At 48.1% G+C, this 15,775-nt stretch overlaps 1 protein-coding gene across 1 annotated transcript in view; it reads right to left on the bottom strand.

Moving 5' to 3' along the window:
• Positions 1 to 15,775, bottom strand: part of uif (sushi, von Willebrand factor type A, EGF and pentraxin domain-containing protein uif) — a 148,933-nt gene that overhangs the window by 107,445 nt on the left and 25,713 nt on the right. The window contains exon 2 of the mRNA XM_084589565.1: positions 7,804 to 7,828. Coding sequence (XP_084445691.1) covers positions 7,804 to 7,828 — 25 coding nt within the window. The remainder of the gene's footprint in view (positions 1 to 7,803; positions 7,829 to 15,775) is intronic.

Here is a 15,775-nt window from a genome sequence, read left to right as displayed (position 1 = left end):
TTTCCTTGACCTCCCTGCGGGCGTATTTTTGTTTCCCTCGCTGAGCGTGATGAACGCCAGTGGCGTCCTCGTTAGCGCGTGCTCTTTCAGTGCGGGACAGCGTGACACGCGGACAATCGGCGCGGCTGACTTTGATTAGGGGCCGGTAGCCGTGGTGGCACCACCTATGGGGCGGGGGCTCGCGCCATTCACGGGGCTCGTGCGCCCCGGCAAATCCTTCGCACCAGGTGATGTTGCGTAACTCGCGCACTGGTTCCGATCACTGCGAGGAGAAAGGTACAAAGAGGGACGCAACGACAACCGCCTACGTGGAATGTTGCCGGAGATCTGGGGACCACAGCTGTCTGAAGTCGCGGTCACGGCGCACGATGTGGACGATAATCAACAAAGGCGGCTTTCACCGGCTGGGTCACAGAGTGAATAAAATGACTGCGTAGCCGCATTTTGACGGACAGAGAGGGGGGGGGGAAAGGTGGCCCGGATGGACGCTTTTTACTGTTTACGGAGGAAAAGATGTTTCTGGCAGTTGTAGGCAGTGAGAGTATACGCGCCCAGCATCCTGGCCTGTCATCTCCGCTCGCGCCTTCGAGTGAGCGCTCTTAACATACCTGCCGACACTTTAAAAGAAAGCAAGCCATAGATAGAGAAATGGCGAGACAAGAGCAAAGAGGCTAGCATGAAGCCAGGGGTCCTGTAATCCTCCCACCTCAAGTGAGTTTCCCGAGTTGGCAGCTCTTTTCAGTCGAACATGCCGTCTGGTTTCGTGATGTCAAACGACTCACTGATCAATCAGTGTCCAAACATGTCATTCGCCAACTGCATGCTCGTGATAAGTAACCAGGAAATTGAGTTGCTTTATTTACCCAGTAACGGAGCAGTTGTATGGCGCTACTTAAATTGTAAATCTGTATGAGGTAAGGAGAACTCTTCTCCTGATCTTTTTATACATTTCCAACTTTAAGGGTGCCTTAAGGGCTCCACTGCAACACTGAAAAGTAAACCCTCTTGATTGGTTACTTTTGGTAAAGACGGTACCTGACAGACCGCGTTTTTACTCCAAATCGCCAGCGTGCATACTATATAATAATTTAGCTCTTAGTATGGCAACAAGGTGAACCTCAATCTGTCTCACTTGTAGTTCTGTGGCACCGACCAGTGCCAATAACTGTGCTAAGACCGCGACCGGTTTTGCACTCGAGAGATCACCTGCTGAATAGGTACACTTGTACTTCCCTTTGTATGCCGAACGACGGCAGCTCTGAAATCCGACTCGACATCCTCAGCCAGTTTTCTGACACACCTAAGTCTCGAGTCCATCATCATTATCGGCGTTGGATTTTAATACCTCAACCGAAAGGACATCCTATTGCCGAGACGAACCAGTACCATCGCGCTCGCGCTCCTCTGACATTCTTTTTTTTTTTTTCCACCTTACTAGTTCACCGCGGTAGCTGCCTAAATGTTCCAGTGTTAATTTAGACCCTGTGCGTCAAACCAATATTTAGCAGAATCACGATCCTCTGCTTGCAAAAACAGCGCATTATTTTAGTATCGTCCTAAACCTGTGATGCACATACACCGGGTGTCCCAGCTAACTTCAGCCTAGGGCTAAAAAATGAAATACAAATACTAAAATCACTTTCGTGACTAGCTATCCCGCTGCTAGTAATTGTGATCGGCTTCAAAGGCAACACCCAACTCGCAGCACATAGCGGTGGTCATGCCGACATGCTTGATTAATGCATGCACAGTGCGGGTGAATGCTCACTCCTGTGATACATCGATTGAGCAATCAACGCCATTGCATGCTTATGAATAGAAAGCGAAAGCCCGAAACACTCGACTACTTTCACGTCTATGTCCACAACATAACACAATGTATTCAAGCTCGACCACGATTTTATATCGCGCTCAGTGATCAGGTGCGCTGGGCTGCTAGAAGCCTAGGAGTCAAACGAGGATGGCATCTATCTCCTGCTCGCTCGACGGCCTTGCGGTTTAATACAGAGTTGTTTGGCTGCGCGCGTGAAAGAGATAGAGGAGGTCATGCGGTGCGCAGAATAGCGGATGCAGCGAGCAGGTATGCGTAGTGTACGCACACTCCGGAACATGTGCTGGACGACAGACTCAGTATGCAGATAGTAGTGGAGCTCACCCGCGTGCGCACTAGTATAGAGACGCAACGCACAAGCGGTATCTCTGGTATCTCCGCACACTCGTCGCATTCGCAAGGAAAAGCGCCACAAACGAACAAAAACGACGGAAGGGTTGCGGCATGCAAACCACTACCTGCGAGGCTGTCTGAGAGAAAAAACTGCAAGAAGAGACTACGAGAAGCTGTCGCGCTGCATTCCGGTGGCGCGCACACGCGGAAGAAACGAAGCCATGCCGATGTGCGGTGACGTCAGAGGCGAGACCGTGGGCTCGAGAACTCCGTTTGCTTGCTGCTCCCATCGTCGATGCAGACGGACGGAAGAGGCGTCGTGTTCCGCGGCGTTTATGTTTGTTTGCCTCTCACCTTTTCTTCTTTGCAAACCCCGAATCGTGTCCTCCGCTGCTGCTCGTCCGAAATCGCCGTGCGCTCGCTCGCGTGTCTACACGCATGCATCCCATTATCGTTACCTCTCTCTCTCGCTCTCTCTCTCTCTCGACACGCCGCAAACCTCTTAGCGCTTTTTCAGTGTCGCGGCGTGCATAATTCCCACGTGTGTGCAAGTCGTGAGCGGAAGCGTCTCGCTGCTTCCCCGTGGTGGAACTGAGTCCGGAAGGTCCAGTAAAGAGAGCGGACACGAAGAAGCGCTCGTCTCACGCCCGAATCTCGACACGCGATCGTGTTGGGAATGTTAGCGTGGTTTCGCTCTTAAACAAGTTTCCTTGTCTTAAGGCAAAACCGCGGGCAGTATAAAAAAAAAAATTGGGGGAAAATTAGTTCTTGTGGTTGGAGTCTGCCGCAGACTGTTGTCCATGTGAAACATTGTGGACTGCGCTGCCCTGACATGCCTCTCGCTATGTAATCAAGGTGATCGAAGGTAATATGTTCTCATTCTTCATTAAACGTTATTACTAAGGTTTATTTTCTGCAAATCTGCATTCTCTACGACATAAAGAATTCCGGTAAACGTACGGCGCTTTATGCAGACCATTTGATGCCATTTTTTTTTTTTTTCGTCGCTTCCAACCTGAAAAACTCCATAGAAAGAAGACAGAACGGAGGACTTTGGGAAGGAGATACATAGGCAGCAGAAAAGCGGACACGTGCGAGGGTCATGACTCACTTCGCAGCAACTTTAAATTACATTCTGGTCCAGCCAACATTATATGTGTTAGGAAAAGTTCGGTATCACTCCCCTTATATCGAACTCCGTCTAGTAATTCGAACAAGCTTCCGGTCCTCTTCGAGCTAGAATTGTTTTCTAGACTCAACTGCATTTATCATTATAACTTAATCTGCTCAGTGCTGCGACCAGTGTTACCAGATTGAAAAATGGCCTCAACACCAGAACCTCACCGAAAATTTCCCAGATTTCAACAGAATCTAAAATCGCCATAAAATGCATAAAATGAGCAAGAATCAGCTGTCAACAAACACTCATTGCATTAAAACAAAACCATGTCATTTGCGTCTAATCATCCCTTTGTACATCATAGACGTCTCTGACCGGAACATACTTTGTACACCTTATGCGATAATGAATTTCACTCGGCACATCTCCCTGGAGGCCAATGTTGGGCTTAATTGTACAATGTCGTCTAAAGTTTCAGCGACGCCTTATTTCTGTACTGTCTTCGCACACGTGTCTTGACTGGAGTCCCGCTCCATCAGTGCGTTTGACACTGAGCGTGAAAGATGGGCTAGTGTCTACGATGCCAATTCCTTGCGAGGCTTTTTCCCTCCGGCGTCCTAATACGGGAAAACTTCGACTCAGAATGTCGCAGAAATGACTTGAAAATTGCCGTCGAAAACAGCCTCCTCGCTCCAAAGAGGTTTGACTATTCTCCTGCATTGCACTACAATAAGGTGCAGTGTTCCTTCGATCAGTTGGTGAAGTGGAAGATGCAAAACAGAAAGTGAGACAAGATACGCGGAGGGTGAAATCCGCTCATGCCTTGGAAAATAGCTTTACAAACAGGAAAAAAACCTTTCCAAATTTTCTACTTCCGTTAGCAAGCATCTGGAAAAGTCTTGGCACCGCTACCTCAACCCTTGCACAGATGCTTCATTGATGCGAGGTTGGACTCCTAGCTCTTGCAACGGAGGAGTCCACTGACAAGCTGAGATCCAAACGCTGTTATTTCCAAGGAAGGCCTATGACATTGCTTGTTGAAAATTCTTGACTTCAGTGTTGGGTGAAACAAGTCAAGATCTTTGAACATATTATCTGCATCAATGTTCACAGATGGTAAGAGCTAATTAGAAGGAAAAAAAAAAAAAACTGCGCTAAAAACAGGGACAGCAGAGAATAACCGACAAACACAGCGCTGTCTCGCAACTAAAAAGTTTAGTGACAGAAAGACATTCATACTATCTAGAAATGCGCATACAGGAAGGGAAACACAAGAAAACAACAAACTTTTTTGCGCTGGTTTTTTTCCTAATATGAACGCATTCCAATCAGACCAATATGCCGTGCTCATTGGTAAGACCTAAACCTTTGGATGAGCACCGCACTTAGGCGATGATTTCAGCATGGAGTGCTTTTCCCCAGAAATCACCAGATTTGTTTTTGGTGTAGTCGTTCGTGTAATTTGACACCAGGAACTTTAAAATTTAAGCAGATTTCCGAAATTTCGTGGTGAATTTCGCCGGATGGCAACGCTGTCTGCTACAAACTTTCATAAACGACGTCCTTTTAACGACATGGTGGTCCGCGTAACCAGAAATGAAAGATGCACGCCCGCATAGGTCTACTAGGGCAGCTATATTGCGGGGGTCTTCTAAGTTCTCTATCCGTGCGAGTAAGGGAGTATAAACCTACAAATACAAAAAAAAAAAAAAAGATGAAAGCGTCTTTTTTTCTAGAAATCCGCTATATTATTCATTTTCATCTTGGTTTTTGACCAAACTTGGAGCGTGCAGGTGACGTTTGTAGTTACGATACAGTCACCACACAATTCCTCTCTTTGTAGGTAATAGTAAGCCTCGATCAATGACCACCACCGAGATTCTGACAAGGCCAGCGCACCCCAGAAGCCTACGTCACGACTGCGAATGGGCGATAAAGTGCCAGCAAATGAAGGTGCGAGTATAGTCACGTGGTGCTCCTTCGCCACTATCTAAGGCCATGCGCGCAGATTCCTTTGCTGTCTCTTTATCGCCCATCCGCTGTAGTAACGTTCGCTGCTGTAGGAGAAGGTCATGAACCAGTCTTGTTAGATTCTCGGTGGTGACGAGGTACAACGTCAATGAAACGTCTAAGAACACGCTTTTGTCACTGACTATAATTTTCATTGAGATCGTGGTTATATGCATGATACGGGGATCAAAGTCAGCGTCAGGCGTCAAATTTTGCGCTTCTTAACCTGCGCCTTGAGTTAGTACACGTTTGTCGCAGATGACCTCAAGTGTGTACGTGCTGAGCCATTTGTTTATTATCTTTGCCACCATGAAACCAATTGCTGTGTGCGTGCGTGTGTGTGTGTGTGTGTGTGTGTGTGTGTGTGTGTGTGTGTGTGTGTGTGTGTGTGTGTGTGTGTGTGTGTGTGTGTGTGTGTGTGTGTGTGTGTGTGTGTGTGTGTGTGTGTGTGTGTGTGTGTGTGTGTGTGTGTGTGTGTGTGTGTGTGTGCGTGCGTCTGTGTGTGTGTGTGTTTCTTTCTTTTTTTTTCTTTTTTTTTGCGCAGAGGCGCAACAATCGTCTCCAGCAAGTAGCAGTCTATTAATTGCCCCGCCGGGGTGGTGCAGTGGTTACGGCGCTCGACTACTGTTCCCAATGATGCGGGATCGAATCCCGGCCTCGGCGGCCGCTTTTCGATGAATGCGGAAAGCTAGGCGCTCGTGTGCTGTGCGATGTCAGTGCACGTTAAAGAACCCCAGGTGGTCGAAATTTCCAGAGCCCTTCACTACGGCGTCTCTCGTCGCCTGAGTCGCCTTGGGACGTTAAACCCCACAAACCAATCAGTAGTCTGTTCAAGCACTGGTATATGTTTGCAGCTAGCGGCAGTAAACAACCAGTTATATGACACAACAAGGAACTCGTTCCGTTTTCCAGGAGGCAAGTGCCCTGGTTCCTGAACTCTTATCTAAGAGCTCAGAATCCTGGACTCTCCCAGGCAAAAGCGGAGTTTCTAGCTGTTGGCAACGTTGCAACTGCACGAAAGTCGCTACAGTCCCACAGTTAGGCCAGACAGGGGTAGCAAGCGACACCGTGTAGTTTTCGCGTTGCCTGCGGGTGAACACTTAATTAACTTGATTTCGCACGCACACCGTTAGAATGCTTCGGCCGTCAGCAGTTCACCTAAGCTTGTTATGTTTGTTTAGTTCCGTTTCTTAAAATTAGTCTCCTTCATTAAACCGTTCATACGTTTCCATACGTTTCAACGAAACGGCGAGGAAAAAAAAAATGTGTTGTTAGTTTTTGTAAAACACTGACTGAATTCCATATATCTGATATCAGGAGCAGTTATACGTTTCATTTTCCGTTTCTGGCTGCATAATTTGATGATCTAGGTAGTTCTTGGCGGTGCCGAAAGTTCCAATTGTCTCTAAGAGGTTCGCAAAGCAGTCACGCAGAAAAAAAAAAAAAAAGAAAAAAACTGGCCGCTTGGAGGCATGCAATCCATATGGCCGCTGAGCAGTGTATTTGTATTTTCCTGGCAATGTGGAATGCTCAGCTGGCGTGACGAGCTTTCTAAAGGACGTCGTTCATGTGCGTAAGGCTACACTCGCATTTATGTCATGGCCCAAATTAATTTTGTTACTCGCGATTGTATGGGTCTGTGCGGCTTAATAGCGTTGCAAATGCGGTGCCCAGTTGGGTAAATAATGCTCAAGCGGGCCTTCGTGACGACCTACATTTTTTCTAGACCACTTATCATGGTTCTATCTGAGTGCCCATCGGCGCGAGCTGAAAGGTGAACAATATACACCAAAACATAGAACACGTACAGACGAGCAACCTATATGTGAAGCAACGTCGTTCAGCACTAAAGCTGAGAAGCGCAGTTCATATCCAGACGTAAGGCGCCCCTAACATGACTTGTAAAACTTGGATAAATAGTAAATCTTAGAAAAAAAAAAAAAAAAAGAGAGCAGGCGCGTACGCGCGTACGCTTCTTGTGCGGAACGTTCCGCGAGTCGTACTTATACGCCACGGCGACTTGACAGAGACACGGTCTGCTTTCCGACAGCTGCTTGCTAGTGGGCACTAGTCGGAGCAACCAGTGTCAAGAGAAACCTCTCTTTCACTTACACACACGCGAAAGAAAAAAAAAAAAAGACGTGTAAGAAAATGAAGCTCTACGACTGAATGCTGATAAGCATTCTGTCTTATTCTAGCCACACTGTCCAGCCTGTTTTTACACAAATGCCTTGCCCAGAGGGCCTCTGTTTTATCCTGTTTTCTCTAAAACCCCTATCCTGTTGTCGAAAGAGGACGGGGGAGTTCCCTTCGGAAAGGCCTCGTTGAATGCTTCCCTACACGAACGAATGTGGCCAGACAGCAGTCTACCTATCTCAACTTTTTCTTCTGTCTATATCGCGCACTGTATTCTCTCGAAGACCGGTACCAGCGGCCAACCAGTTTGTACACAGCAGGCAACCTCGCTGCCCCGTGGAGGAGTATGATAGTATCGCAGGGTCTTACTCACCGTCCTGGCATCTGAGCTCTCCGCCCTGCAAAATGAGAAAAGAAAGAAAAAGCAGCAGGTTAGTTTGGCCTTCGCCGCAAGATGCGCTTGGCAGCGGTCAAACGTGTTTGTCCGTCCGCCGGCAGAGAAGCGATCATCGCTCGAAAATAAAGTTTACGCGAGTGACTTAGCGCCCGGCAGGCAAGCAAGTTGCGCACACCCGGAGTTCCGTTTTAGCACCTGTGAAAGGCGCAGGCACAAGGTCGCGTGGCTTTTACGCCGCTGGGAACCTGGCGAAGTATCAATGAAATTTGCCGCCGGCCTCCACTGATAGCACCACGCGGATTAGGTACAGTCGATACGTGCGTATCGCACAACGCACCAATTGAAATGCCACACACGGTGCCCGGGTGTGCGGATATTTGGTATTTCTAGGCTTCTCTACACGGCCATTTGTATTGAAACCATTCGGCTTTGTACATTTTTATACGATAAAATCAAATGCCTGCTCGGTTAGAGAAACGGTAAAATGAAGAAAGAACGAAAAAAAAAAAAGGCAAATGCACGCAAACAAAAGTAACGGGCTTAGTTACGCAGGTACGTGCTTCAAGCAAGGGATGTGAGCTTCTTATTTTGTCGTTCACTTCCTGCGCGCCTTTAAGCATATGGAATACTTAAGGCGAACATGGAGCGAAGATGAGCGCGTAGCAACACCAACGCAGCTGTTGTGTTTGCTTTGGTCTGTGTTAGTTTGTCTTCATGAATATTGTATCATTAGAGAGAGAGAGAGAAAACTATTCACTTCAGTGTGCAAGTAACCATAGAGTGCTGATTTGCATGGAACAAGCCAATCGAAAGCAAAGGAGATGAAAACCTACAGTGTCACTAAAAACCTCCCGTCAAGACGTTGTTTCTGTAAACCTACATTCAAACTATGCATGTGTATTGAGGGGTCACCACTTATGCGTTTGTACACCATCTGTTGTACACGTATTTTAAGCTATTTTAAGCGAAGATCAAACACTCCCCATTTCTCCTCAAGTGCACTTCTGATGCATTCACTGGATGCGCTTTACCTTTCGGTGAAGCGCATCAATCGATTTTCCAGTTCAAGTACGCTCATCAGTCGGTTCTTCCGTGAAAATCGGGGGCTGATTGAGGAATTCAGGATTGGTTTCGACTGTGTTGTATTAGTGGTTGTGGTTTATTAAAAAAAATAAAAAAAAAAGGAAAAGAATGTTGTCGGCAGTGCAAAATAATCTCCAATTCTTAAAGCTGCGGCCGGCGGGAAGGAAAAGGAACAGGGAGAGGGTAGCGAGGAGAAGTACATAGGGGAGCGATAGCAACAAAGGACAGGGGGGAGTTTAGTGTATTATTGACGAAATAACGTGTTGTACTCCGCCTATTTGAACACTTGACAACGAAAGCCCCCCATCACGGGGGTGCCAGCTATTCACTCCTCGTCACGCTCAGAGTGAGCACTTATGGCATCACCACACACGACTGCTCCCGGCGCATATTTGATGCACAAACGTTACAGAAAAAGCCAGACCTCGTAATGAAAAAAAAAAAAAAAAACATCGAATTTTCTGTGCTCACAGGTGTAATCAAGCTAATGAAGAAAGTCTCAAACTGATCTGTTTAACCTGAGCGCTAAACGTAGTTTTGGGAAATCAATACTCATTTCGGTGTCTCCGTACATACATACCTGCATTTAGCTCTCCTCCTTTGTAAGTACGTGCAGTGCGAAGCTGCATACACTGCGTATACGACTCATAGTAATATAAATAATTAGGGAAGGCCGAAATAACTTATGGCCAAAAAAGAACGCAAGAAAAACAGAAATACGACTATTTTGCAGGCTATTCGCGATTACTTCGGAAGGGCTAACCATTTAATATGTTTGCACGTATCACAAGTTCATTAAATGCGGTTCTGGTAGTGTGCGTTTTTTTTTTTTTTTTTTTCAATGCTGGCTTGAAACCATCGTGCCCACCAAACAACATGGAGCACAGCGCTCGATTCTCACCTCGAAGCCTGCGAAGCTCTATGCCGAGCCCCGGGAGGCGACGCGTTGATCACGCAACTTTACATGCGCGCTGCTTTACAGCGGTCGTCAACTACAATCGCGTCAACTATCCCATAAAATGCGGCCCTTCCGGTTCCGACGTGCTCCGGTGGAGACGCATCGTTGCGACTTGTACGAATTTAAACGGAGGTTTTTTTTTTTTTTTTTTTTTCTTTTTTTTTTCCTTTTTTTTTTTTTCTCGCGTACATGAACCCCGTGTACTGCCGCGTCTCCCGTTTCTCGGCGTCGGTTCCTAGCGAGCAGAGCTCGTGGCGCGGACCCGCATTCCCGAAGTGCACGGCGTTCGCTCCGTCTCGCACGAACCGGCCGACCGGTCGTAGTGCCCCCGAGAAGCCACATTGCGTAGGTGCGCGGAAAGACCCGGTCCCACCGGCCGTCGCGCCCGATTAACCGCGCGCTTACCGCAGGTTTGCGAAAGCGCGCTGTCGGACGACCACTGCGGGGCCGGATGCCGAGAGGTGGGCGAACAGCGTCGGACGTGAGCGGAACGCGAATGAAACGAGCATTACTGCAAGTTGGCTTTCTGGCCTTTGGAAGCCCGAGCGAGTCATTTCATTCGACCGGTACGAAACAGCGCAAACGCGGCGGCTGACAGGCGCTGCTGCGTGCCCACACGTCTTCTTTCATGGCCTGTACCGTCGGGGATCGTTCAGGCAACCGACGAGCGGGCGACGAGTTTCTTTCGGGCCGGTACCGGTCGCAGAGATGCATAGACTCTATGGATGATGAGCGGCGATGGGCTCGCGAGAGGCCTCGGGCTACCGATGGCGCGGTGTTGCGTGTATCGCAGCGCTCACGCGCGGTAAAGCTCGGCCGAGCAGAGCGCCGTCCCCGCCCCCGTGGCGGCGCCGTATCAGCTGCATCCGAAATGGAGGCAACGTGAATGCGGCGCGTTTCCGCCAAAGACGCGGATTGTTCTTGCGGCCGCCCAGGCCGTCTCTGTGTGTGTGTTTCCCCACCAGCGGGTGGGCTGGCCACTCTTTGTTTTTCTACTAGGGCCTATTTATAGCCAACGAACCCGGAAGCAGCAGTGGGTGCCCTGTGGATTTTTCTGCTCTCTTCCTTCTTTTCGCCATTTCGATGGTGCCAGCTAGCGCCGGTGCCGTCGGCAGAAATGCTTCCATTAGAGGATACTGCACGCTCAAGTTTGCCGTTTGCGCGCAGCCTTTATGACGATTTCATTTTGTTGTTGTTATTTTTATGCCGAGATGCGATTACGAGGCGACTCGAATGAGCGTGAGATGATTAAAAAGATTACTCATGTCTCAGTGTATGTAAGCAGCCTATAGGCTTAAAAGGGTTGTTTTGTAGGCCAGTTGGTGATCCATACTTCAAGAAATGCTTCGGCGCGGAAGACAAGGGCACGACGTAGAAAACACACCCAACAGCTGTGGCGTGTTTTCTACGTCTATATCCTTAGTAGGTTAATAAGAGCGTAACCTCGTTGCGACAGCAGTAATAAAACAAAAATTCAAATTTTTTAAAAATAAATTACCGTCCATCATTTGTCAAGAGGAAGGGAAAACATGGAATTTCTTGCCGACTCGGACGCGTATCACTTTCTAGGACGCGGCTTATTCAAGGTGCCTCTCTGAATGGCTGGACGTGTAGCCAGTTTTCCGCGCCTGTGTTCTTGGAGCTGGGCTTGGTGTAGCTGGATGCTTTCGTGTCTGGAGAAGCCGCCGCCATCAAATACTTCTCTTCGAGATGAACACCACGCTCAGTGTCCCTGACCAATTTTGGTGATTGTTTGCAACTATACTTTTCGCGATAGGTCGCATGTTCAGCGTACATCGCTACGTTTGCTGCTTGACTCGCCTGTTTACCTCCTGACTTAGCGACGCGTCCGGCTGTCTTATCATCTCCGTGCACGTACAGATAAAGCTGTCGTTGCCGACATAGTTGTAATAGTAAAACGTAGCGAGCCTTTCAATTTACTCGCTAATCTGGCTCCGATGTATACGCCTGCAGCAGTACCGCCGCAAACGATTTGGAAGAACAGTACGAACAGACGATAGATGGCATGACGGCAGCGACAATCTGCGCATCGTACGACTCCTCGTTCAAAGTAGCGCCATCTGTTACACGTCCGCTGACTTGGTCGCTAGCAAGTGGCGCCGTGTGTGCTATGGGCCAATTGCAACACATTGCGCGTGTCGGCATTGTAATGGCATAATGAGCTGCGGCATCGGCCAGCAAGACCGCTCATATTATAAGGCGTTGGTTCGAACACCACATGGAGGGCTGAGAAAGTTTATTTTTGAGCGGGATACGGAATGCAGATGGAAAATTTGGCTTTATGGGTCGTCGGTCTGGTTCCGGCATCAGTTTGCGGTTTATAGTCGGCTTATTTTGCCGAGAATGTGATTATTCATAGTGAAAGCAGTGCGGGAAAACGAGACGGACGAGACCATTAGAGTCACTTTTGTACCATGCGTGGTGGTGTACAGGATACCTTGTACTTGCGGAGCGCTTTACATAGGCCAGACGGGGCGATGCATAAATGTTCGTTTGATGGAACGTTACAATTGCCGGTCCAGTGATTCTTCATACAATCTTGCCCGTCATTTGAAGAAAGTTACATGCACTCCTATTTTCTCTAACACCGTCACCCTCGCCAAACATAGAGATAGGTTAGCACTTGAAATTATAGATGCATTTCATGTTCGCGATAACAGTGGCGGGTGCATCAGTGATCCTTCATTGATAAAGGATCCTCTCTATGATAAAAAGTTCTCTTATTTATCCGGAAAAGACATCTAACTGTCTCACGTGCATGCGCCATGGCGATGACGTGTCTTGTCACCATCATGTATGATTAGTAGTTTTGATTGTCTTCTTTTGCTTTCGGTGTTTTCCTGGATAGGAAAGCATTTAAAGAACGTTGTCTTCGAATAAAAATCAGTTGCGAGTCAGCGCTTGTGTTGTGTCTTTCTTCGCCCGTCTCATTTTCCCGCGCTGTTTTCACTGTGAATCAGTACCAACTCGCCCAAATCGCAGCCTTAATTAATGGCATTATCTCGAAGTGATGCGGCGTTTGCAGACCGCATTCTTAGGATACAAAATAAAAAACAAACAAAAGAAAGACTGCGTTCACATGGCACACTAGGTCTTAGCAAGAAGCAATATAGGCTGCTGCGTATAGGGCCTTGGCAACAGTATATTCCGCCCTGCTTCAGCAGAGATGACTCCACGCTTGGTGCTGATTGACTGGTCATACAAAAAAAGCTTCCGTTCCCTTTTAACAAAACTTGAAGTTGGGCTAGATGGTGCATTGTAATTTGACTGAACATAAAGCGCACGGGAAGACGCACACAAGAGAAGAAGACACAGGACACGCGCGTGTCCTGTGTCTTCTTCTCTTGTGTGCGTCTTCCCGTTCCCTTTTAACCGATGCAAGGATACCTTTCGCACTTCCGCCGTAGGTTGCGCACTATTCAAGTATTGTAGCAGATATAAAAGACAAGCAGAGAACATATGGCGTCATGCAACCGGTATAGTCATCACATTGTCAATAAATGTGTGTGAGTTTATTTTTGCAGTGCTTATTACAAGCAACAGTACCGATATCTATTCCCCCGCCTCCCTATTCTTGACAGCAAGGTATTCCCCCCTTCATTCCCGTGACACTCCTAATCTTGCCCCAGCTGCAAACAACAGCTTTATAGAAATAAGAAACTCCGCAGTCGCGTGTTCTAGATTTAGAATGAGGTCGGCGCGAATGGGGACCCTGACCACGCCTCATCCACACCCTTCGCCCTGTCAGCATAGCATTCTGCGCATGCGCTCTAGCGTCCAGCTATTACCTTGTCCCGATAATCGATATGATTACTCGGTTCTAAAGTCTGCTGCTTTTGGCCGCCATTGGTTAAATAACGCACAGTAACGCACCGTTTTGCTCAGGGGTTCGTGAATTTCGGCGACCTCACTGGTAGCGCAGCCGCCACGGCCAGAGTTCTCCGAGATATCGCGCTTAAGAAGAAAATCCTCTGTTCAGTGCACGTAGCTCGCGAGGTTCTTGACGACAACCAGAACGGAATCCGGAGACGATACACGCAGCACCCATACTTGCATCGTGGGACGGTGGAGTGAAGTACAGCGGTGATACTTCGCTGCCGTACGTGGGATCGTTACCGGTAGCACACCGTAAAGAAGTTTCAAGGCCATAAAAAGTGCATTAAAGATAAGATGGCGAAAATAAAGATACTACGGCCGCAAACATCTGATGCTATCCTTTCCTTATTGCCGCGAAGTTACCTTATAATTCCCTGCTTCAGTAGCCTCATCACGCTTGGCGATTTATCGAGATAGGTCTAGTTCTCTATAGGGACGGCGCCATTTGCGGGACATTCTGCATCGATGACTGTCGACTGCGCATTTCCATTGCCTCTGCCGAAAGTATCAATCTTTGTGAGCAAAAGGCCCAGATATGGTTTCAAAGGCATCGCGCGTCTGGCTTCCCGCTTAATTTCCTGCCTACCGCTGCCACCTCTTGGCAATACGAAGTTTTCTTTGTAGTTACGGTGGCGGTAATGGTACTATTTATGCGAGCGCTGCTCGTAACCGCTATTCTCGTCACACGTTTGGAAAGGCTTGCGCGCAGTCGAGTAACACCAAACCGATCATCGCGGTTGCCATAAAAATAGCGCTATCAGCACGGCAAAACCAAAAGAACACCGACAGCCGGCCGCAATGGATCAGCCTGTATCGTCACCGCTGTACAGCGCTCGCTTTCGCGTATGCTCTAAACCGCTCCACAGCGGTTAAGTTACGTGCGCGTCAACTTAAAACGAAACAACCCGGACTACAGTCGGTGCACGCTCATCCTTGCCTTTGTTCTTGTACCTGGCCGGCACTGTGCGCACCATTACATCTCCGGGGGTCATTACAAGTGTCACAGCGAATTCATCCACGAAGACAGGTCGAACGTGAGAACGGAGGAGAGAGGGAAAAAAAAAAGGAATACAAAAGTGTATACGAGTCGCGAACACAAAGCGTCGGCGGCCGCCGGACCGAACGCGTTTTCAGTCTTTCCCTTTTGTCTTGGCGCGAGAATACACTGCAGGCGCATGCGGTTGACTGGCCGCTTGTGAGGCTTTCCTTCCGGTATGTCGTTCTCAACCGGAAAAGTTTGAATGGAATCGTATTTCTCCCGCGCCTCGGAACACCATTTGAATTCGCTCGTCTGTCTTTCAACTGAACGCGCTCCTTGGAGTGGTTCCGGAGAGATAGGGACGCTGCGCTACAAAAGACCCCCGGCGGGAAAAAAAAAAAAAAAAAAAAAAAAAACGGTGACGCACTCCGAGTGGCCTGCCGAAGCTCTTTGAAAACTCGCAGAGCTGGTAAAAGAAGGAAAACGAGGCTGGGGTGAGCCCGTTATTTTCTGACGAGGTTGGTACTCGCACGTCTTGCGGTCAATAAAAACAACAGCGAATAACATTAGGTTTTACAGTGACCCGCGCGAACTCGCCGATGTAATCAAGCCCGACAAGCGTGACCTCTTAAAGATGGTTTATAGTATTCTTACAGCATATACTTCCCATGCAAGTGTTTCATTATATCCGTCAATGTTCTGAGGCGTCGTGGCATAGTTTCTTTTTCTTTGCGAAAGTTTCTTCTCGGCGTTTTTTTTTTTTTTTTTTTTTTTTTTTTAATGCGCTAGGGTTGATTGTCAGTGATGTAGTACCTTCGAAGCGCGTTCAGGTGTGGTAGCTATCACACGTGTGCTGCGCTTATTATCGGCTTAAACACGCCAGGAAGGCGCGTGCGCCTGTCCTGCTAAGTGCCGCCCTGTTCACGCCTATGAAGGTCGGAAACGATAATTGACGTTTCGTCGCCCGAAGTGCTGGAAAGCGTATGCGAGCAAAGAAAAAAAAACAACAACAACAAATACGTTCAGTGCCG

Source organism: Amblyomma maculatum, chromosome 1, assembly GCF_055883805.1.
Source record: "Amblyomma maculatum isolate TAMU_Amacu chromosome 1, ASM5588380v1, whole genome shotgun sequence".
NCBI lineage: Eukaryota > Metazoa > Arthropoda > Arachnida > Ixodida > Ixodidae > Amblyomma > Amblyomma maculatum.
This window is presented reverse-complemented; position numbering and strand designations above follow the sequence as displayed.